Below are 22,068 nucleotides of genomic sequence, written 5' to 3'. Positions count from 1 at the left end.
ATCCTGCAGAAGAATTTTTTAAAGGAATACTGAAAGGAATTATTTAAATACAAATCAAATATTTCATTAGGATATTCCCTAAGGAATCATTGATGTTGTTCCTTAGGGAATTCTTGGATGAATTCATAAAATAATGCATAAAGCAATTTTAGAAGAATTCCTGAATAAATCAGGAATTTTGGCACAGTTTCAAAAGAATCCCTGGAGTTATTTGTGAAACATAGGCGGAAAACCGTAGATTTTTTTTAAAATTTTCTCTGGAAGAATTCCAGAATGACCCTTTGAAGTATTTTTAAAAGAAATTTAAGCAGGAATTCCTGAAGAAATAAATGAAGAAAGTTCTCCAGCAACCCTTTAAGAACTTTCTAAAAAGTTTATGGAGTAATACCAGCAAAAAAAATCGAAGAAATGCCTGTAGGAAATTCAAAAACAAAAAATGGGTAGAATTGCTGAAGGAATACATGAGTAATCTTCAGAAGAAACCATTGGGGGAGTTTATGAAAGTTCCCTGAGGAATCGTTGCAGGAACTTCCAATGAAATATTTGAAGACTTATTTAAAAACACCCATGAGAAAATTCCTGAAGGAACTCCTGCAATTTCTGTTGGATAATTTACAGGGATTCATGCACGAATTCATGTTAGAATCCCTGAAGGAATGCTGGAATGAATCTTTGGGTAAATGGAATTTCCTAGATCGGATTCTTGAAGGAATCCTTGGATGAATTATCAGAAAAAAATGGAATGAAATCCTGACCGAATTCTTGAAGGAATTTCTGCTAAAATCCTTTGAAATGTTTTAAGAGATTCCTGGAGAAATCCTTAGACAAAATTTTGAAGGAATTGCGGAACAAATACTCAAAATATCCTTGAATAACTCAGTTTGTGATATATCTTAAGATATACCTGAGGAAATAGTAATTTTTTTCAGAATTTCGTAAAGGAATTACTGGAAAAAAATTGTAATGTTTTTTTTTTGAGAAATTCCAAAAATAAACATTCAAGGAAATGCGGAAATTCTGTAGGAATTATTACAGGCCTAAACGAAGTAATTCTCAGAAGACTTCCCGAAGAAATCATTGGATGGTTTCCTGAGGGAGTTCTTCCCAAGGAACAATTCAAAGTCATAAATAAGCATTAGAGTGGGTCAACGTTGAATGGAGAAACTTTAAATTTGATCGTATCAATCCGGAACAATGCTTTTTGGGAGCGATTGGTTGCGTCCCCGTATTCCGCATTGCAATTGAAATTTGTAGATATGGAAGTTAGAATGGGAAAACGTACTTTTTTGCATATTACTCATAAGTTGAATTCTTTTGTCCAATACCATGTAACTAATGACGTTTAAATGTAGCCTAGGATATGCCGAGAAACTTTGCCGAAGACCGCAAAGTGATTCGACGCTTGTGAAAAAAAAATATTCGCCTGGTAACTTAGGCCAAAAATTGAGATTTTATTATTGATGTTATTCCTTTATATGCTAAATGTTAAGCAATCTGTATGTTATAACTTTTTCCATAAGTGCCGGATCACTTTGCGGTCTTCGGCAAAGTTTTTCGGCATGTCCTAGGCTATACTTTACTGACATTGGTTAGATTGTTTTAGTCGAAAAATTTCAATTTATGAGAAAAATGCCAAAAAGCACGTTTTCCCATACTAAATTCCATACAAATTTCAATCGCAATGCGAAATACGGGGAAGCAACCAATCGCTCCCGAATTTTGCACAGTTACTTTGGTCGCTAAATTGAATCGAAAAAGCTTTGTTCCAAAAATCGACTTTGTTGACCCAGTCTAATAAGCATGCATGTCGAATTATTGCTGGTTTATAACAATCTCAGCTGAACAAAACCAAATGCTGAATAATAAGCCGAAGTGATGCTATTAACATTGTAAATAAGCCAAAATGCAACATTTGGCACGTATGTCAACAACGATTAGCTTAAGAAACGTCAGCAATTTTTGTTTGTTCGATTTGCTCTGACTAGCTTTAATATAAGCTGAAGAAGAACTTTTTTCTACGCGTTAAAAAGCTTATGTTCCACAGTTTCCGATAGCTGATTATTATGGTTTACTTAAGTTGAACAAATGCTTTTGATGCTTAATACTTCAGCAATTGTGGATACGTTCATTAATGGTTTAACAGTGAGCTAAATAAACGGATTTATGATATATTTGTTGGATTATCACTCTTAGATTGAACAACAGATTAAAGTGATGATAATTGAGCAGTTCTTCAGTATTCAGTATGTGTTGATGTTTATTGTACACCAATGCTGAATATTTGAAACATTTGCTAATTTTCGTAGCAATTTGAAAGTTGCAGAAATTATCACAACTTTTTCTAGGAAATGTTTCCAAACTTCCATAAATCAAAATATTTATCTTTCACATCTTTGTGAAGATGTTTCGCTCTCCGCGACAGACTTTCCAGTTCCAGGATGGCGTAGACGGCAAGGCATGCGACGGGTGATTGGGAGATCACGAGTTCAAATCCCAAGTTAGGCAAATTTTTAAAGGAGCTGGTATGTTTTGGATGTGTTACAAATGTGTTTGGATGGGACAGAAAAAACATGATTGGACTATAATTGCACCTCGCACGTTTTTTTTTTTTGTTTTCAGCAGATTATCATTGCTCAATGCAAGTTTAATAAGAGGCGGATATAACTCAAGTTACTTCCGACTCTAAAGCCTGTATGGCGCTTGGAGAGAAGAATGCTGTATAACTTCTCCACTTTTGTTTGAACAACGCCTGATTACATGCTGTGATGAAATAATGTTAAACTGTAATTCAATCAAATGTGGAATAAAAATGTCATTGCAATGTTGATTAAGTAAGTGATTGTTCCTTGGGTTGTAGAAATTTCTGAAAAAGTCCCTGGATAAAATGCTGAAGAAATCTCTGGTGAAGCTCCTAGCGTAACTCCAAGATGAGCTTAAGGACACATCTCTTCAAGGACACTTGGAGAAATATCTGATTTTTCTTGCAGAATCATCAGTGAGAATTCAAGTAAAAATCGCAAGAGACTATTCATGACGAGATGCCCGGAGACATTCCATGCAAAATTCTTAGGAGAGCTACAAGAGAAAAACTTAAAAATCTCCAGAAGCAACTCCTGAAACAATTACACGGCCTTACATAATAAATGTACACACTCTAAGACAAAACCCTAAATTTAAAACGCAACATAGCGCCATTTAATTATATACCATACTTTTCAAAACTTGAAATACTCGCAAAAGACCCGAATTCTCTGGGTCGACTGGATGATGAGATCTAACATATCAAAATGTTGTATTTAAAATGCATATTAGCGCAACGTGGTGGTGGCCCAGACAACCAGTAATCCTATAAGATGTTGCACAAGATGATAAAGTGGAGGCCATATGCGTGCATGCCTCCATTCAGGCGCATGTAAAATGTACGCATATCGCCTCCACTCTAACATCTTATTCAACATCTAATACGATCACTGGTTGATTGGGGGAATTGTGTACCAAATTTTACACCATTTGAGAACTTCAAGGCTTCTTAACAACTTTGACGTGCATTTTTAGGTGATCTGGATTATGAGATGAAACATCTAAAGAGATTCTGACTAGCGTCACATTGTCTTGGAATAATGTGCTACTTTTTACACCGATCAACGTCATTAGCTTTTTGTACAAATTTGCTGAAGACAGGAACAAGCAGAAACTTCAAAAAATGTGTATCGTCCAAAAACAACAGCGCTACGCAGCAGAAAAAATGCGAACTAAACTCTATAAAAACACTACTAAACCCCAGATTCACAGTATCCCCTTTAAATTTAACCAATAGTGGCCCTCAGCCTGAGTACATTTGCATTTTTTTTTCAACGTATAAATTATCGCTTTCTGCCGTTATTCCACCAGCTGGGACATAAGGCATTGTCTACTGGTGGAAAAAAGATATGCAGGAACTTTACTGCCCATATTCGCATAGTCGATGTAACCACCACTGGCAATGCCATCATACAAAAGCTAATATATATCGCGTGTACATATTTGTGACAAGTTTTATTCAATATATCACAACATCTAACCCTTAGTTACATGTCAACGTGGTCAAAATCTTGAAATTGATATTTATTCATTGTTAAAATTGCAAAAGCATGTTGAAAAGTACAGTGGCGCTTACATCGACTATGCGAATATGGGCAGTTTAAACAAAAATTGCTCAAATACCCTAGCTAGCCGTTCATTTAAATGCATTGCATTTTTACTGAGCTTTTTTGATCTGACTACGTCGTCAACAAAATAGCTAGATTGACGAGGAGTGCCAAAGAATGACGAACGAGAAAAATGCCATCAGAAGTCGAATACTAATGGCTGTTACCACGTTACTGTTACCAGAGAACGGTATAGGTTGTCAAAAGTGGAACAGAAACGAATTCACCACAGCACGAAAAGGCGATAAGATACGAAGCAAGTGTAATTGCTTTAGCGCATGAGAGCATGGATCGGAACGATATGCGAAGGCTTTACGCAACTATCAATAGTGCACGCCACAAGATTGCGCCAGTGTAATGACCGGGAAGAAAGGAGATCCGTAAATTTATTTGTTACAATGAAGCTGTAGCAAAAACAGCACTAGCATTGTTGATGCCAGTCAAGCTGAGGAAAAAATATCAACACTGCCTGAGATCAGTAATGCCCTATTGTCGCAAAAGGGAGTAAGTGACAAAAGCCCACTTTAGAGTAAATGAGGTTCAAAGTTTTTCACCAATTTTTCATCCCATACAAAATGTAATAAATTAACTTCATAACTTTATAATAGTAAAAAAAAATCTTAGAAAATTTCTAAAAGCTTGAAATCTGAAGATTTTTTTTTGTTTTGCTCAGCTCAATATCGACAAAATGGCCATTTATACCCCTTTGGATCTGGGCCCATCAGTTCAAAGACTGATATCATTTGAGGAGTAGTTCGTAAGCGAATAGCGAGCTGGTTTTCGTTAGGACCAATCAACGACGGATCGTATATTTACCGTATGGATGATACTAGGCAGCACCTATTTACTACGTTACGCTAAAATCGTCAATTTTTAAAAAACCCCCTCCTTCTCCGTAACGCCTTTTTGTATGAAAATTCACAAGTTTTTGAATGGGCCGTAAAGCTTGGTTATACTCCCCTTCCCTCTTTTATTCCTTGTTGGGTATATAAGCCACTGCGACAAAACTTGTGGATTTTCATACAAAAAAGCGTTACGGAGAAGGGTGGATTAAAAATTGACGATTTTAGCATTACGTAATTTGTTTCCCCATCCCCCCTAGAGCGTTACGTAATTTATGGACGGCGCCATGGACAAATCCTGGGAGAAATTTCTTGCGGACTCACAATACAATCAGTTCAGTACATCGTACTGTTTAGTGAAGCTAAGCTAAACTAAGCTGTAAAACAACCTCTGTATGCTCTGTAACTGCTTGTCAGTTAGTCTCATGGTCCAGCCACTACCAGATATCATCAACCTTCGACAAAAATTCCTTGCAGATCAGAAACATCACGCAACAGTTATAGATCACCATTTCTGAACTTATGTAGAGCAAAAATTTCACTTTCGGTTCACCTCTCGAGGACAGGTTTATCTCACCGTCCGGGTCACATATCTCCGGCGACGCCCGACGCCCAATCCCTTACGACGACGGACGACAATCGAATCGACCGACCCCTGGGCCTGGGTGCACTCTCGTCGTGGCCTATCGTGGCGAAACGTGTGCTGCCAGGTACCCAGCAATTATAACCTTTTGCCACGCAAATGTTCAGCAATCTTTATTAATCAATAAATAAAATTAGCAACTCGACCTGGTTCCAGTAGTGGAGTTCCATATGCACGAGTGAGTGCTGTTCTCTCGTTGTTGTCGTCGTCGTGCGAAATGTAGGAACTTCATACTGCTGCCAATGCACTTCGGCTGGACCATTTAGGCAAGAGATGCAGATAAAACCAGCTTTCGATTTTTTCTTTCCAGAGGGGTCTCAGCGAACAACAGCTGAAAATACTACGCTAAGCTGCACTTTATGAACTGACGAAAAAGTGTGGGTCCCTCGTTGGGTAGACTCGATATGGACGGGGGGGGGGGGGGGGGTGGGGGTCGGTCCGCGAGATGGCGGTAAAGAATATTAATTATCACCGGTGATAAATATAAGTATCAGCCGAGGCCGAGGGGCTACCCTGGAATCTAAACTGCATCTAGGTAAACATTTGCGATTGAAAGGCTAACGATGAACTATGGGTTAAAATAGACCAAAAATCAATTTGAAAAATTGTATTCTGAAATGAAAGTTTTCACTGGAAAAAGAAACAATTTAAGGATTCGAAGTAGTAAACGCCAGTCTCTTACAAAATCTCAGTAAGGTAGGAGGAGAACGTGCCTCTGGAGCCGACCTAGTGAAGGGTATCTGACTGCGATTGAACGAGCGAAAACACAAGGAGCCAACGTTACAGTTCGTCAGCGGTATCGACTCCTGAGAAAGGAGTTGGATGCGCCTAACCAGCTGAAATGATGGTTTGAGCATTTTTAACCTTTAATTATCAGCACGCCTCCAGCATCATGGGATCATTCGTCGAGAAGTCGATGAAAATAAGAACTTGTAACAGGCTAAGGCGACAGCTGGTGATAACCAACCATAGATGACAGTCTTTCACGTAGTCCCTTAGCCCAATCATGGGTGTACAGCACTGGAGAGTAAGAAATAAGTTCCATTGGTTGAGGAACAACCATGATCGACCCACTGTGCAACGGTGATTTAAATGCCCATTTACAAGCATGCGTGTGGTATACCGATTTGTCGCTCGTCGCCGCTGCCGCCGCCACCATCGACAACGTCATCATCGTCGCCGCCATCCTCACTCTGCGGCTCTAGTCCACTAAACTAGATTGCTCAACCAACGTTCGCTAGCGCCATCGATGCCTACGATCGCCTCTGAGCCCCTTTCGGCAGCAACTAGATACGTTGATGACGACGACGACGTGATGAATAAATAATCCGTGCTCTTTTCTACCGTGTCGGGTCAGACCGGTCGTACAATCCGCACTGGACGACGCTCTGGTAGTGTTGACAAATATTTGAGAGAATTCAGCTGATTACTGAATTTATTGCAAAAAGTAGCTTCAAATGGGAAGTAGGTAGCCGGACGGTGCTGGACAAGCGTGGAATTTGAAATTTATTAGGATCACCAATCGATCGTGGACTGGGGAACCGGGCGAACCGCTCAGTTTGGCTTAAAATAATTCAAATCGGCGCAATTTAATGACCCGTAACGAAGAAATTGCATCACACCGACCGGCACGGCGCAGGCATGCTCTCGCCGGTGTTCCACTTGTAGTGCAAAGCTAAGCGACGGGTGATGGTTGCAAAAATGCAGACGACTATTCGATCTGACAGCAGATTAGTAACACGTTAGCTCGGGGTGACTGGCACAAGTACTTTGGTTCTATGAGTAGTATAAATCGAGTCGAGTGGTATAATTATGATTGGCAGAGGTAGACCTACTGAACGTGATTAGAATAGCAAGTAATGTTGTAATGGCAAAGATTGGATAGACTGAAGGGTCAGTATTAGAGTTTGGCTTTTTTATCAAAAGTTAAATTGAGATTGAAAATTCGTGTACACAGAAAAAAATATTCATGTAAAATTCAGCGAGAAATCATGCACATAAAGGGACTCTAGCAGAGACTCTAGTTAAATATTTTTATATTTAGTGTATATTTACATGAGATATCATGTAATATTACGTTACAATCGTGTAAATTTCCGCTAATAGTCACGTAACCGGTTGGAGTCCATGATGGTTTACGCGATGGTTGGCGGAAATTTACACGATTGTAACGTAATATTACATGATATCTCATGTAAATATGCACTAACTCTAGCATTCCATTTATGTGCATGATATCTCGCTGAATTTTAATTACATATTTTTTTCTGTGTACTATTCTAAACTTAAATCACATAAAAATAATTCGAATTTTAACCAAAAATATTTAGAGGTGGTACAAACGCCTCAAAGTTTTATTTTTGAGTAATGAAAAGATGCTTTCACTTTATTTGTCACAACATTTTTGCAACTAATTTACACCCTTTTTACGTGAATCTCTCATTGTTTTTCTTAAACAACTAAAATATTAATTTAACAATATTTTTTATAGTTTTCTTCTTTTTACTAAAAAATTGCCTAGAAATTTTGAGAATAAAGTGAACGATTAAAAAAAATCAACATTGTTATATAACAAAATTTGTGAGAAAAATGAGATATGTGTTAAGTTTTGATCGTTGTCATGCATGCATAACTTTGGACTTGAAATAAATTAGGAAAATTAATTTAAAAAAAATCTTAAATTTTTGTAGTGATCTCAATCATAATATAATTTCATTCCATAATAGTAGTTGTTTCCTCATTTTCCGTGATAAATCATGCCCACGTTTTTCATGCCATTCAGGTGTTCATCGAACCCTTTTCATATTTGAAGGGTTTTTGAAAATCTGGACGATTATTATTTTCAAAAGAAATTAAAAAAAACTTTCCAGTGCAACTTATTTCTCTCAAGTGCATCTTTTTTTATTTAACCCTAAAAGGGATACCTTCATGACCTCAGTTTCGTCACCTCGCTGAGTGTGTTCCATCAAAGACGAGCTCTGAAAGGCGCCTGGGGTCCAATGGACCCCAGGTATCCCTTTTAGGGTTAAACAATATGCAATCGTTCTTAATCCTATGGTTAGCGATCTTTGGTTCGAAAGTTGCGCTCATCATAACATTTTGCGTCAATTTTCAGAATTTCCAAATAAAATAGGACTTCTACTGAACTTCTGAAAATCCTTGTATATTGGGCCAAGAAAAATATCTGAAAAAAAACATTTGAAAAAAATATATGTATTTTTGGAAGAATTATTGAAAAACTTTTTTAAATCCATATAAGAATTAAAAAAAAAAACTGTGGATAATTTTTTCAAAAAAAAAAATGTTTTTAGTAAATACTGAATAAGTATTTTTATTTATATGACCGACATTTTTTTTGTTCTCCACCTTGCTTTCTTAATTGGTGCTTGTTATGGTACCCAGGTACCTAGTCGGCAACATTATGGTTGAAGAATCTCTGAAGAGATTTCAGAAGAAATACATGGTAGATTTTAAAAATGGATTTCTAAAGGAAATTTTAAAGAAATTACTTTAAAAAATCCCCAGCCTGTAGAAAATTCTGGTGGTGTAACCATTCGAAGAATGCTTGGAAAATCTGATAGGAAATTTGAGAAGGTATTCCTGTAGAAACTTCTGGGAAATATTTCTGGAGCTGTAAAGGCGTGAGTATTCAACATGGAAGGTTCATTGACGATCATTGGTAGAGAAAGCCTTCAGTTTAACTGTAGGCTCATAGAACGCTAGGCTATGAAGTAAACTTTGTCCAAGTTGGGACGTTACGCCAAGAAGAAGAAAAATATGGTTTTAGTAAAACTTTCTAACTGAGTTCGAATTTCTGAAGAGATCACTAGAGTTTATTCTGATTCCTATTCCCATTGGATAATTTCTAAAACAAATAATCTGAAATCGGAATGTATAGAAGATTTTACAGAAAAAATCTCCGAAAGAATTTTTGAAGTATTTAAAAAGAATACCTTAAAAAATCTTCAAGAAATCTTGGAAGATTTGTTTTAGGAATTCTTGGAGGTAAGTGTAGAATTAGCATTATGTTACAGCACACGTTAGCATGAACCAAAAATAAAAAAGATTTTTTGGAGGAGGTTTTGAAGGAATCCTAGGAAGTTAAAAAAAAATCCTTGAACCTGTGAAATTACTAAAGGAATCTATGGAAAGTATGAGGGAGGAGGGAGTCCTTGAAATTACTACGAGCCATTTAAAAGGCATGGGAAAATAGGCTACAAGGAAGGAGGTTCTAATGGGATGCATGAAGAAATTTCTGACGAAACCCTCAACAGGTTTTAAAAGGAATCTTTCGAGTAATTTCTGGAGAGATCTCAAGATGGATTTCGAAAGAAATTCTTGAAGGGATGTCTGAAAAATCGTAAGGAATTTCTGTAGCCATCCATTCTACCAAAGAATTTGAGAATTCTTCTACGGAAAACACTGTTGTAATTTCTTAAGAGATCCCTTGAATAATTTTCAAAGCACTCCGTAAAGAACATTTACAAATGAATCCATGAATGATTATCTGAAAAAAATCGTTTTTTTTCCTGTAGCAATGACCGTCCAACTGCGCTAGAGAGAACGCAACTCATGTATCGTCCGTGCGTCCGTCCGCGTTGAGCGCTCAACGCATACTGAGTTTGCACCGATCATATGGTTGGTGACGAAGTATGTGTCAGTCGAGCTTCAATATCAACATTCTAAAAACAATACGAGCACACTTGTTGTTCGTAGGCCGCGAGAGTGCGGGAGATTCTTCATTACACCAACGAATCTAACCTCAAAATGACTGACAAATCTCAGGTCATTTTGACAGATGTAACATGAGCATGAAGAGGACGGCAACAAGATCGATAAAGTAGAATATGTTATCCGTCTTTTTCGTGCATGTGTGTGGTCTGTCAAAATGACCTGTGAATTGTCAAACATTTTCATGGCTAGCTTTGTTGGTGTAATGAAGAAGTGGCATCTAAGAGCCGAAAGAGAGATAAAGTTGTGAAAGACGGACCCGGTTTAGGGTGGTGCTTCGAATCCAGTTTGACTTTCTATTCTGCAGAGTTGTAACTTGTTCTGTAGCTTAGTTGGTTAAAGCGCCGGACTAGCGATAACGGAGTCGTGGGTTCGAATCCCTCCAAAACAAGTGGTAATTTTTTCACAAATTTATCTCTCAATTTGCCAATTAAACGTACTTTGCCTAAAAATAACTTCAAGTTTTTACGTCTATTTGAAGTGTTTCCTTAGGAAATGTTTGGGAATTGGTTTCGGTAATTATTTTGTGAGTGTTTCAGAAGTTTCTGAAGCAATATCTTCAGCCATTGCTCCAGAAGGTGCACTCCAACATTTCCTTTAAAAATTCATCCACAAACTGCACCTTGAGGAATTTTCCAAAAAATCTGCCACGATTTACATATGAAGTTACTATTAACTCTTCCTAAAAGTTTCTGTACATATTCCTCCAGAAGATCCAAAAATTTCAACTGGAGATTATTCTGGAGCTCTTTTTGCCTTTTCTCCTGAAATCCCTTATTAAAAATTCGTCAGAGTACTTCAAAGAATTCATAGACAAGTTCTTTCAGTAGTTGATCAAAATATCTCTGCAATTATATATTTCGAAATTCCATCAGAAAGTTTTCTTGAAATTTATTCAGCAACTGCCTCTTGAGTTCCTCTAGAGATACTTTAGACACTTGGAGTTCCTTGAGACATTTTCAAGATTTTTACAGAGACCACTTTCTAAAGTTTCTACAGCAGGTATTTTCATGAATTTATTTTCGAGTTTTACCGGTATTCCTCAACGAGATCTTTTAGGAAATTCAGGGAGATACTGCAAGAGTTTTTTTAAAAACGTCGTGAGTTTTATAATCTATTTTTTCCTACACACTTCCAAGGGCTGAAAGTCTCTTTAATAAAGACAAATCAATCAATCAATTTTCCTACACAGCAAAAATTTCTGAAAATTTCGTGCGATATGATGGTGTTATTTTTTATATGATGTAACATTTTTTAATTGTGTAAAGGAACTTTTGGAAGTAAATTTGAATGATTTTTAGAAAATAAAAACTCACAGAGAGGTTCCTTCAAAAATTTTTGGAGGAACTCTTAGAAGAAAAACTGGAGAAACTTCTTAAAAAATGTTCTAATTCAACTACTGGAGCTAGAGAAATTTCTGCAGGCAAGAACCCTTCCTGAGAATTCTGAGGAAATACCCAAATGAAACTCTTAAGGAATTGCTGAAGATACTTAGTGTACACAGGTTAGACTCAGAGATGCATTCTCAATCGAATGCCTGGTGAACAGAATATTGTACGACGTAATCATTCTATAGGAAGAAAATTATGTTTCATTTTACCGGCTATTTGAATGGTGTGTTTGAAATACGCGAAATTAGATCTAAGCCAAAAAAGAGATTAAATTTTGAAAGACGGGCTTTATGGTGTAACTTCGAACCCAGTTTGATTTTCTTTTCCGCAGAATCGTAACTTGTTGTGTAGGTCAGTTGGTTATAGCACTGAATTAGCCGTATGGAGTCATGGGTTCGAAACCCACCAAAACAAGTGGTTATCCTTTACAAACTTATCTCTCAATTTGTCATTTGACACACACAGTGTTTTTGAAATTTGAGTTTTTTGACCAATCCTGAGAAGCTCAATTGAAATATTTTAACTTCCTGTGTAACGAATTAGCTTTAGGTTGAAATTCTCGAAAAAACTGATGAAAACAATTTACACGCTTAATTTAAACGTCGAATCTCGGTTTATCAATGCCGAGATTTGCACAGCCGAGTTGTTAGTTAAATGTTTCCATGAGATTTCAGCTTATAAACGCTGTGAATTAGTATAACATGCCTTGTTGCCAAGCAACCTGTCACTTTGTTAGCTAAATCTTGGTTTAAATTCAGAAATCGAGATTGGCACAGCCGAGCACTGGACATAAAACTGAATGTGTAAATTCTTAAAAAAAAACATAAAACATTAATTTCTAAGTACTGCAGAGGATTCAGAACAGTCAGCTTCCTGAAAGAAGACCTATTCTATTAATTCTCGTATAAGCTTATTGGCAAGCTCCTGCAGAAACTCCCGACTGAATAAATTTTAAGACTTTCAGGAGAAAGATTTCGAGTAACTTTTTAAGAAACATTTTGGCGACATTCTTAAAAAAACTGCTTCAAAGAGATCCCTTGGCATACAAGAGACAAGTCAAATTTCACTTTAGGGGTCTATCATTATTGGTCAAAATTTGAGTAAGATTTGGCTATTCTGGTAGAGCGTTTCTAGTAAGTTTTAAAATTATTCGATAGCCATTTTAAGCTGCAATTTCTCCAGATACAATGAACCCAATAAAACTAAGTTTCGAACATTCATGACTAACATAATAAGCTTTAGGAGAGCATCGTGTCCATATTCAAGATTTTCAAGGTACAATTTATTAAAGTTAATCCCACAAGCGTTAGAATCTTCTAGAGTTTACACAGATAAAAATAATGAGGTTAACACGTCATGTGAACATCATTTTAATCATGTAAACTTAGTGTTATGATAATATCATGTAATCATGTAAATTTGTGTTATATGTAATGTTATATCTGTGATTTATACAGAATTACATGACATATAATGGAAGTTTACATGATATTTCATGACATTTACATGATGTGTCATGTAAACTTCTGAGATAACATGTGCATCATATGTAACAGAATTTTACACTCTGTTTACGATCTGTCTTAAACGAATGGATTACATGAACTGGGAATAAAGAAAAGGTTCTGTCTACATTCCATCTAACTCCAACTTAAAGCCTGTATCCGCAATAATCGGGACACAGAAAAACGGCTGTAGCGCTGTAATGAATCGGTAAAAATGGCTTAATGATTGACTGAGAACTCTTTGGTGTATGTTTATTATTTGTGTCAAATTTCATAAAAATCGATGCTTTACTTCTAACTGTGGATGAAAAACAAATTGACGTGGTTTGAAGCATTTTGTACAATCATGACCAATTTTCATTCGCATAATAGATGGATCTTTTACGCTACAGTTCAAAGTTCTGTGAACATAATTATGAAATTTCGTCACCAGTTGTGATACTTATAAAGACACTTTCTTGCAAAATTTCATCAACTTTGATCAATTGATTTGAAAGCAACTGGTGGTGATAGGCGTGAGTGCTAGTGAATATTTTTCGTGTTTTTCATGTGCGATGTTAGCCTATTCATAACTTTTGAATTTCTTTGCTTATTTTCATGAAATTCTCACAGAAGGTAAATAATTATGTGTATATTATGTCTGCAAAATTTGATGATCATTGGTATAGTACTTTCCATAGTGCAATCGATACAATAAAGTGTGCTGACTAATTGCTGTTTGAGGAGCTAAAATCACGTTCAGTCCCAATACATGTTTCGACTATAAAATTGTTGATAATGCATCGATTTTTTTTTTTTGAATTTTCTCTCATGCAACGAATGTAGATTGAGAAGTTTTTGTTCAAAATTTCAGCCATTTCCTTGGCCAAATTCAAAAGTTACAGCACTGACAAGCGAAACTAGGGGCTGCACAAAATTCAATGGCGCACATTCGACTCTTTCATTGCTACAACAAAAAGTACTGCACCGATTCACATGAAATTTTGTAGGTGAAATGAACACATCTCACGATGTTATTAGACCAAATTTGAGCAATTTGAATGTATCTATTTCAGAGTTACAGCTGTATGTATTTCTGTGTCCCGATTATTGCGGATACAGGCTTTATTAACTACTTCTTCAGCTTTGATTGACTTCGACATAATCACATAACAAGTACCTAACTAAAACCCACAACGCCAAGTTTCCTGGAAATCGCCACAATATATCGCCCCTTCTGCTAAAACATTTCCAATAAGTACTCACCCGTTGCAGCACCAGTGGGGAGGAGAAATCCTTGCCACCCTGGAGACGGAATCCCCACGGTTGACCTTCGTTTCGCTGCAGACGAACTGTGATCAAATTTGCCATATCTGCGACCAGCCACCAGCCAGAGTACCGAGAAATAAAAGAAAGAGAAACGGAAAAACAAGCAAATTAATGAAAAATGATCAACAATTGTTGCGATTGTGTGTAATGTGGGTATGGAATGGACGGAGGGGACTCGCATTCCGTTGGAATGGTGTTTGTTAGTCAACTTCTTCAAGAGGGCGTGAAAACTGTTCCTTTCGTGCTGGACACCTCTCAGAACCCCGTTTGGCGTTGATATTCTCGATTCCGACTGACTTTTTTGCATGGATGGACGCGCTAGGAGTTTTGCAAGCGGGGAGACAATGCTCGTGTCGTCGATCGACCGAACCAACTGGAGACAGGGGACGACGTCTTAACCTTGAACGGATCTCCAACCCGGCGCTTCCACTCCTCCCTAGTGCTGCTGTCTGTTAGAGCAGAGGTTTTCAAAACGTCATTCACGAAGCACCAGGTTTCGCAAAACAAAAGTACTACTGTCAAGGGTGTAAAGCTTTAAACAATTTTAAATTTACTCAGAAGCTTTTATGGCGTTATTGAACTTCCGTGTTCAGTACCGTTCAATGCCACCCAAGCACTCTGCGACATAGAGCTCTGAACACCCCTGTACCTAGATGAATCGTTGTAAAACTTTCCGCAATTATTGTGCTTTCTCGACTGATCTGTGCATTTATGCTAGCAAGTCGCCGCGCTGCAATGATGGTTACCCATTTACACGGAATATGCAAATTCATCTTCTCGCGCTGCAGCCACGGAACACACGTTGCAAGTTTTGTTGCATTTCGCACCTAGAGTTTCCTCGTTGGTTCGACAGTCGGTGTTCGGGACAAAAGCGAAGAATCCGGTAATGAGAGGTGTTTTATTATTTACAAACTAGGCCCTATGGAGCGATAGGTAGTGCAGTCCCCATCGAGTCTGGCTTCGCCGCGCAAGCAAGCGGTGTCGTTTGCCTATGATGGTTGATTATTTATATTTATTTACTTTTCAATTTACTCAATCATGTTTACCGCCACTTTATAATAAATCTGATTAGGGGTTAAGCATTTGAGGGCAACCCCGCGAACCGCGATCGATGATGGTATGACTATAGAGCTTGGCCATGAGTTGGGCAGCGAGATGAAGGGCGAACGAAGAGATTTGCGCGCGGGAATTGCACACACAAGAAGTGCAAAACTATTTCAGAGCACTTTGATGTGACCGGCTTACTCTATGATGCACGTTCAAAATCAATCAGTCCGTTCGATTGCGCCGTTGGCTGTGACTACCTAGGTATAAGTTTATCAATTTAGAGGAGGAGAGCGAATGACATCGGTAGGCATTTATTCAAATAAATGATGCTTCATCTGACAAATTGATTGCAAACCAGTGAGCAACTGGAATGGGAACGTTTGCCAATCGGCTGGTAGTAAGAGCTGGGAATAGCGATGAATGGCAGGTATTCGCTTGTACTCGTGGTAGAGAAGGCAACCGCCGAACGAATGATCCTCCAAGTAATTTGTTATTTTGTAATTTGTTAATTTACCGAAATCAGCATAACTGCCAATTCTCCTGGTAGTATTCCTACGATTTCATAATTATTTTCAGACAAACAATTATCCATCAAGCATTTCATAAGCGTACGTTAAAGAAAGATTTGGGTTAATATCACTCAGACAAGCACGTCCAAAATGCACGGCATGATATTTTGGTGATGGTTTCAGATATCATTATTCCACTCTGCTTTTTAGATTTGTAACCAGATTCTATGCATGCTCCCAACATTTGTGATGAATTGATCAAAAATTGAGACTGCACAACCTTTCTGAGTTTTTATGGAAAAACGGTGTTTTCATTCAATCGGCAGTAACACTGCCAATGAGAACTACGGTTAAGGCAACACTCTAAGACACATGCTCAGAGGGTTAGTTGAGCCCTAGTTCTCATGAGCAACTCTATTGGCTAGAACTACACCAAAGGCCGCATTCAAATCAGAGCACTTGAGTGCTATTTTAACACACATGCTTCGTCGGTCAGTATATTTGCTTTTCTAAAGCATACAGGGGATACTCAAAATAACTGGGATAGGTAAAATTTTCACTTTTCAAAAAATGTTCAACTCGCTGTAACTTTTCGAAAAGGGCATCAAATATTCTCAAATTTTTACTGTAATTTCATCAGATTAGGTCAACTGTTTTTCAAAGTTCATTATATTAGTCATAAATGATCAAAATTTCATTGCATTCGGTTCATTGAATCCGGAGATATAACAGCTCAAAGTTGGCTATCGTATAATTATATCTTTTTCTAGAACCTTTATAACTTCGTGTAGAACGGCTCGATCTTTTCCGAATTTTGACCACTGATACACATCTAGTTGATGAACTTACAGTAAAAGTTTGAGAATATTTGATGCCCTTTTCGAAAAGTTACAGCGAGTTGAACAGTTTTTAAAAAGTGAAAATTTTACCTATCCCAGTTATTTTTAGTATCCCCTGTAGGTCAGAGCAAGGGTTGGCATCATTTTAAATTGTCGTGAAATTATTGTCGCGCTTATCTTTTATTAGAGTCCTGCGGCGGTCGTACGCTCGCAAGACATACCGCCGCATGACAGTCGCAAGGCAAAACAAAAGAAATGTGTTCCCGCCAAAAACAAAAGCACGTGGGTTTCGCGAAGTGGCAGATGTTTTTGAATGTATTTGTGACGAACGCAAGAGTAGCTCAGTGGAATGAGTGTTCTTGCTGTCAAACCCCATATAGTGGAATTATAAACTTTTAAATCTGGTGACGTTGTTATGATTAGTGACTGTCGCGCTAATATCAGAAGCCAGAGGCAGATAATCGCCATATTCTGATTTTTCTTGAGAGGCATAATATCAGTAGAGTAATTTCAACGACGGATTTTTATACGTGTTCCTCCCGATATTTTTCTATCAAATCCGGACGGTCCCACTTCTTTTATTTCTGCTAGAAATCTCTCAATAATTAACTGAAACTTTATTTCTGTTTAAAGGACTTTAGAGGGTTCTAATAGAGTTTTACATGATTTCAGAAAGTCTACATGCGCTAGAAGTGCATTCCAGCGAAATATGAGAGGTTAAATTGGTTAATGATTAAAAAATCAGGAGCTTTGAGATACATCCAGGAGATGGGGATTTATATTTGTTACAGCAAGTTAAAAGCCTTCATTCAGGGCCGTTTTAAGGGTTAAAAATAGCGTTTCAGAAGAATTTCGAGCTACAGGGCCGGAAAACCTACTAAACACACTCAAATACCGCTATGGGCCTGTCTATTAACTACGTTGCCTCAATTATGGAAATCTTCCCCCTTCCCCCCTCGTAGACTTCCGACAATACAATTTTTTTGAAATTTATATGGACCATAGACCTTGGCCTGAACCCCTCTCCCCCCTCACAGTCTGCGTAGTTTATGGACAGACCCTAAAATCCTTTTTGAAAGCACGTGAACCCTCTCTACACCCTTTGAATCCTCATGAAGCACCTGAATGCCCCATCTGAATGCTACTGAAAACATAAAATCCCTTGAAGGCTCCAGGACCTACGGAAATATCTTTGAAACTCTTTCACCACCTGAAACACATATGCCGTAAAACTCCCTTAAACATCTTTGAAACCCCCTTCAACCCTCTGAGGTCCCTTTAAATCTCGTTTAACACTAGTGAAAACAACTGAAGCCGAGGCTTCTAAAACCCCCTGAGATTTCTAGAAATACCCTCAAACTCCCCCAAACAACCTAGAGAGTTTCTGAAGCCTTCTAAAGCCTCCTGAAAGTCCCTGAAATCCCTTGAGAATCTCGTGAGATTGCTGAAGCACCTTGAAATCCCTTGAAACCCGCTGAGTCTCTCGAAACACCTTTGAAACCCTCTGGCATGCCTTAGATACCATTCCTAATATACCCTTCTGCTCAAGATATCCGCCCAGCATCCTTGATCGAGCGACCAGTGTCCTATAATAAAAACACTTCTTTTGAGGTGAATATTTTGAGAATAACACAATATATTTACATACTGTTCACCATACCAATACTTTGGGTAGGTAATTTCCTTCAGAATTGTTTCATCAGGTGGCGCAGGATGACAACTACCCCCGTTCACTCTCGGTTATCGCATGAAGCACGTGATTGCTGGAACCGTAACTAAATTAAGTTTTATTATTATTTGGTCTTCTACAAAGTTGTTCCTTAGGATATCAACTACTATTTTATCAATTATGAGCCGAATCAAGCTTTTCAAACCAACGTGCTGAATGAGAGACTGGAGGTCATTCAATTTCCCATATAATTGGACTGAAGATCCCACACAAAGCTTCAACTCATTTGCGCCAGCTCAGTTTTAAACCGATTGAGCTGAAATTTTCACAAATTGTTCTTCTCATCCAAGGGCACGATTTTTGAGAGTGTCCCGTGAATTTTGCCAACTTTTGTTTCTCGCCATACATATGTGGGCCGGTCTAATTCCTAGTATTCGATAAGCTCAAACAAATTGGATACACCAAGAACAATCGTAATCAATCAACGAATCTAATGTCATCACTAAAATTTAAAATTTCTTGATTAAGTTATTTGTGTCCCCCTCAACAGTTTCCGAGAGGGGGGTGACATAAGAGAAAATCGAAATTTGTGTCAGCCTAATTGCTGGAGGAATTTCTAAAGAAATTCGTAAAATTCTCCGGAGCGATATCAGAAATAAATTCTGTGAATGTCAATGAAATTTTTCCTCGAGAAATTTCTGAAAAATTTCTTAAAGAATTTCAGAAGGGAACTTCAAAAATTTTCTGAATTGAAACAAGGAGGAAGTCTTGAAATATTCTTTACAACATTTGTTGTTCAGTTTTTTTTAAACAGTCCATATACCTGGATAAATTTTTGATAGGATGCTAAAATGTTTTTCTGCAAGCATCCCAGGAGGAGTGTAAACTAATTTCAAAGAAATCCTTAGAAAAAATCATAAAAGCTAGTCTGGCAGAATTTCTGAAAATAATGCCTGTTGGAGTTTTTAAAGACAGCCATGAAGTATTTGCCAAAAAATCGGTGGAAGACTACAGGCATTTTTGGAGAAATTTCTGCAATTCATGCACTCTTTTTCCAAAGATTTTTTTTATGAAATATCGGGAGGAATCCCTAGCGAACTTTTTTAATGAACCACTAGAGGATTTTTTTATCTGTATTAACGAGATTTTTAGCCCTAGGCTAGTTCATATCGGGACCCACGCTTTACTTCCCTTCCGAAGAAAGAACCCACATTTTGTGAGTTTGTCGGGATTCGATCCCAGGTCCTCGGCGTGATAGTCAAGTGTTCTAACCATCACACCAGGTCCGCTCCACGACTAGAGGAATTTCTCAAACAATGCCTGAAGAAAATATTCGAATGCGTTTTTTTTTAAGAACCCGTTAAAGAATTCCTAGGCGTATGGAATTACTAGGGTTTTCTAAAGAAACCCTTGGATAAATTTTCTGTGGAATTCCTTTAGAAATTGTTGAAGCTAATTTTGAAAGATTTTTGGAAAACTGGAATCTTTGAAAGATTTCACAAAGGATTCTCAGGAGAAATATCTCATACTTTACCAGGGCAGCCGAGTTATCAGCATTTTCTTAAACTTTTGCATTCATCTATGCGTGAATAGTTGAGTCGACAAATATTTTTAAGTGCGTAGAGCAATTTCTGAAGACATCTTTGCGCATATTCCTGAATAAAAAATATCAATTAATGCAAGATTTTACTACAGTACTAGCTGTCCAGGTCAGGGTCACCGATCAAAATGCAAAAAACGGTTTTCAAAAATATTTCCAATGTTTTTGCCTCATAAATCTTCCTTTTATAAAAAAAAAACTAGTGAAACAAAACAAAGCTGACCTAAAAGGTCGTTCCATTCGCGAGTCATGCGCGGTATGCCACTTGCATTTTCTATATGCATAGAGATTTTTTTTAATATTGAAGGTATTTCTGAACGAATCACTACTGATTAAAATTTCCGCATGTTTACTAGTTTTTTTTTTTCAAGAATACCAAGGTGGTTTTCTGTAGAAATCCTTGGATAACTTTCGTCAAGAATTTCTGGAGAAATTTGTGATGGAATTTTAAGAATATTCTCTCAAACCCCGGGAAAAAGTTCTGAAAGAATTTCTAAATCTAAAATCATCCCAAGAGATGTTTCTGAATAAATATCTAGAGGAATTTTTAAGGTATTCCCCGGAAAAAACTTGCAGAAATGCATACATTAACTCGTTAATATATACATACAAAATCGCATAAGCGAAAATTCTTTATGTTGACTTAATGCTATTTAAAATGTGATATAAATAGAAGAACTACTGTTTCACTGCGATTGCAGTGTTAATAAATAAAGAAAATGCACATCGAGCGAAACAAGCGACGAGGATTCGCAAGGCTTGCGAAAAAATGGAAAAGACACAGGACGAGAAGAAATTTCGTGGAGATGATATTCCAGACTCCGGTTGGAAAGTGTACAACACTAGATCTTGGAAGAAAATTTGAATAGTATGTAATTATTTTTTTTTTCAAGGAAATACGCATTGTTGTATTGTGCAGTGCGATGCTCAATATTTCATGACATGAATGCACCAGACGGTGTGAAATGCCTCAAATAAATTAAAAAAAAAAAACATTATGATTACAAAGTCGTTATTTGTGTGGACCTGGAATCGAAGCTCATTCCCGACAAACTCACCAAATGTGAGTTCTTCTCGCGGGGAGGTAAATCCCTTATCAGGTATCAGGTATCAGAAGGCCGGCTCCAGAGGCACTTTATCCTCCATTTGGGACATTTGTGCCATCGCCAAAATAACAGCCTATTTCATCATCTACCTGAGGGAAAAGGAAAGAAAAAGGATTTCGATGGGGATAGGGACAGGTAGGGAAATAGGAAAATACCCTGGAAGAGGGTACTAACGCACAAGCGTACCACAATGGGTTCAAACAGCACCCTGAAAAGGGCACCGTAATAACGCATAAAGCGAAAGAGAGCCTATAGCTTTTTACCACAGCGGGTTAAGAACAACAGAATATCCTGAAGATTCAGGTTTCTGAAGTCAGTTTTACTTAATAAGTGTTTACCGAATACTCGGAAACGCAGTTGCGCAAAAACTGGACAGTTACATATCAAATGATACGAAGTTCCATCATCGGATTCACAGCTATCACATGCAAATGAATCAGCTTGCTGAGTATTCGCCATGTGATAGCTGACTCGGCAGTGGCCAGTCAATGCTTTGACCAATGCTGCAATTCTGCTTTGACAGATTTGTCAGATACTTCGCTACCCTTGGAGATGGCGCAGTTCAATACAATTTGGTTTGACGACATGACTCCAAACTATTCCAGTATTGTCTGTGTTGAGTAGCAGCCCAGGTGTGAATCTGAAGCATTACCCAACACTTCGATATCGGAATAGCTGGCTCAGAGACAAT

At 37.6% G+C, this 22,068-nt stretch overlaps 1 protein-coding gene across 14 annotated transcripts in view; it reads right to left on the bottom strand.

Annotated features, from left to right (window-relative positions):
* LOC109423129 (PDZ and LIM domain protein Zasp) overlaps positions 1-22,068 on the bottom strand; it is a 283,958-nt gene that overhangs the window by 123,784 nt on the left and 138,106 nt on the right. For all 14 annotated transcript variants that reach the window (XM_062853043.1, XM_062853044.1, XM_062853041.1 and 11 more), the window contains exon 4: positions 14,545-14,651. In XM_062853043.1, the coding sequence (XP_062709027.1) occupies positions 14,545-14,649 (105 nt within the window). In that variant the 5' untranslated portion in view covers positions 14,650-14,651. The remainder of the gene's footprint in view (positions 1-14,544; positions 14,652-22,068) is intronic.

This window comes from Aedes albopictus, chromosome 2 (genome assembly GCF_035046485.1).
Source record: "Aedes albopictus strain Foshan chromosome 2, AalbF5, whole genome shotgun sequence".
NCBI lineage: Eukaryota > Metazoa > Arthropoda > Insecta > Diptera > Culicidae > Aedes > Aedes albopictus.
This window is presented reverse-complemented; position numbering and strand designations above follow the sequence as displayed.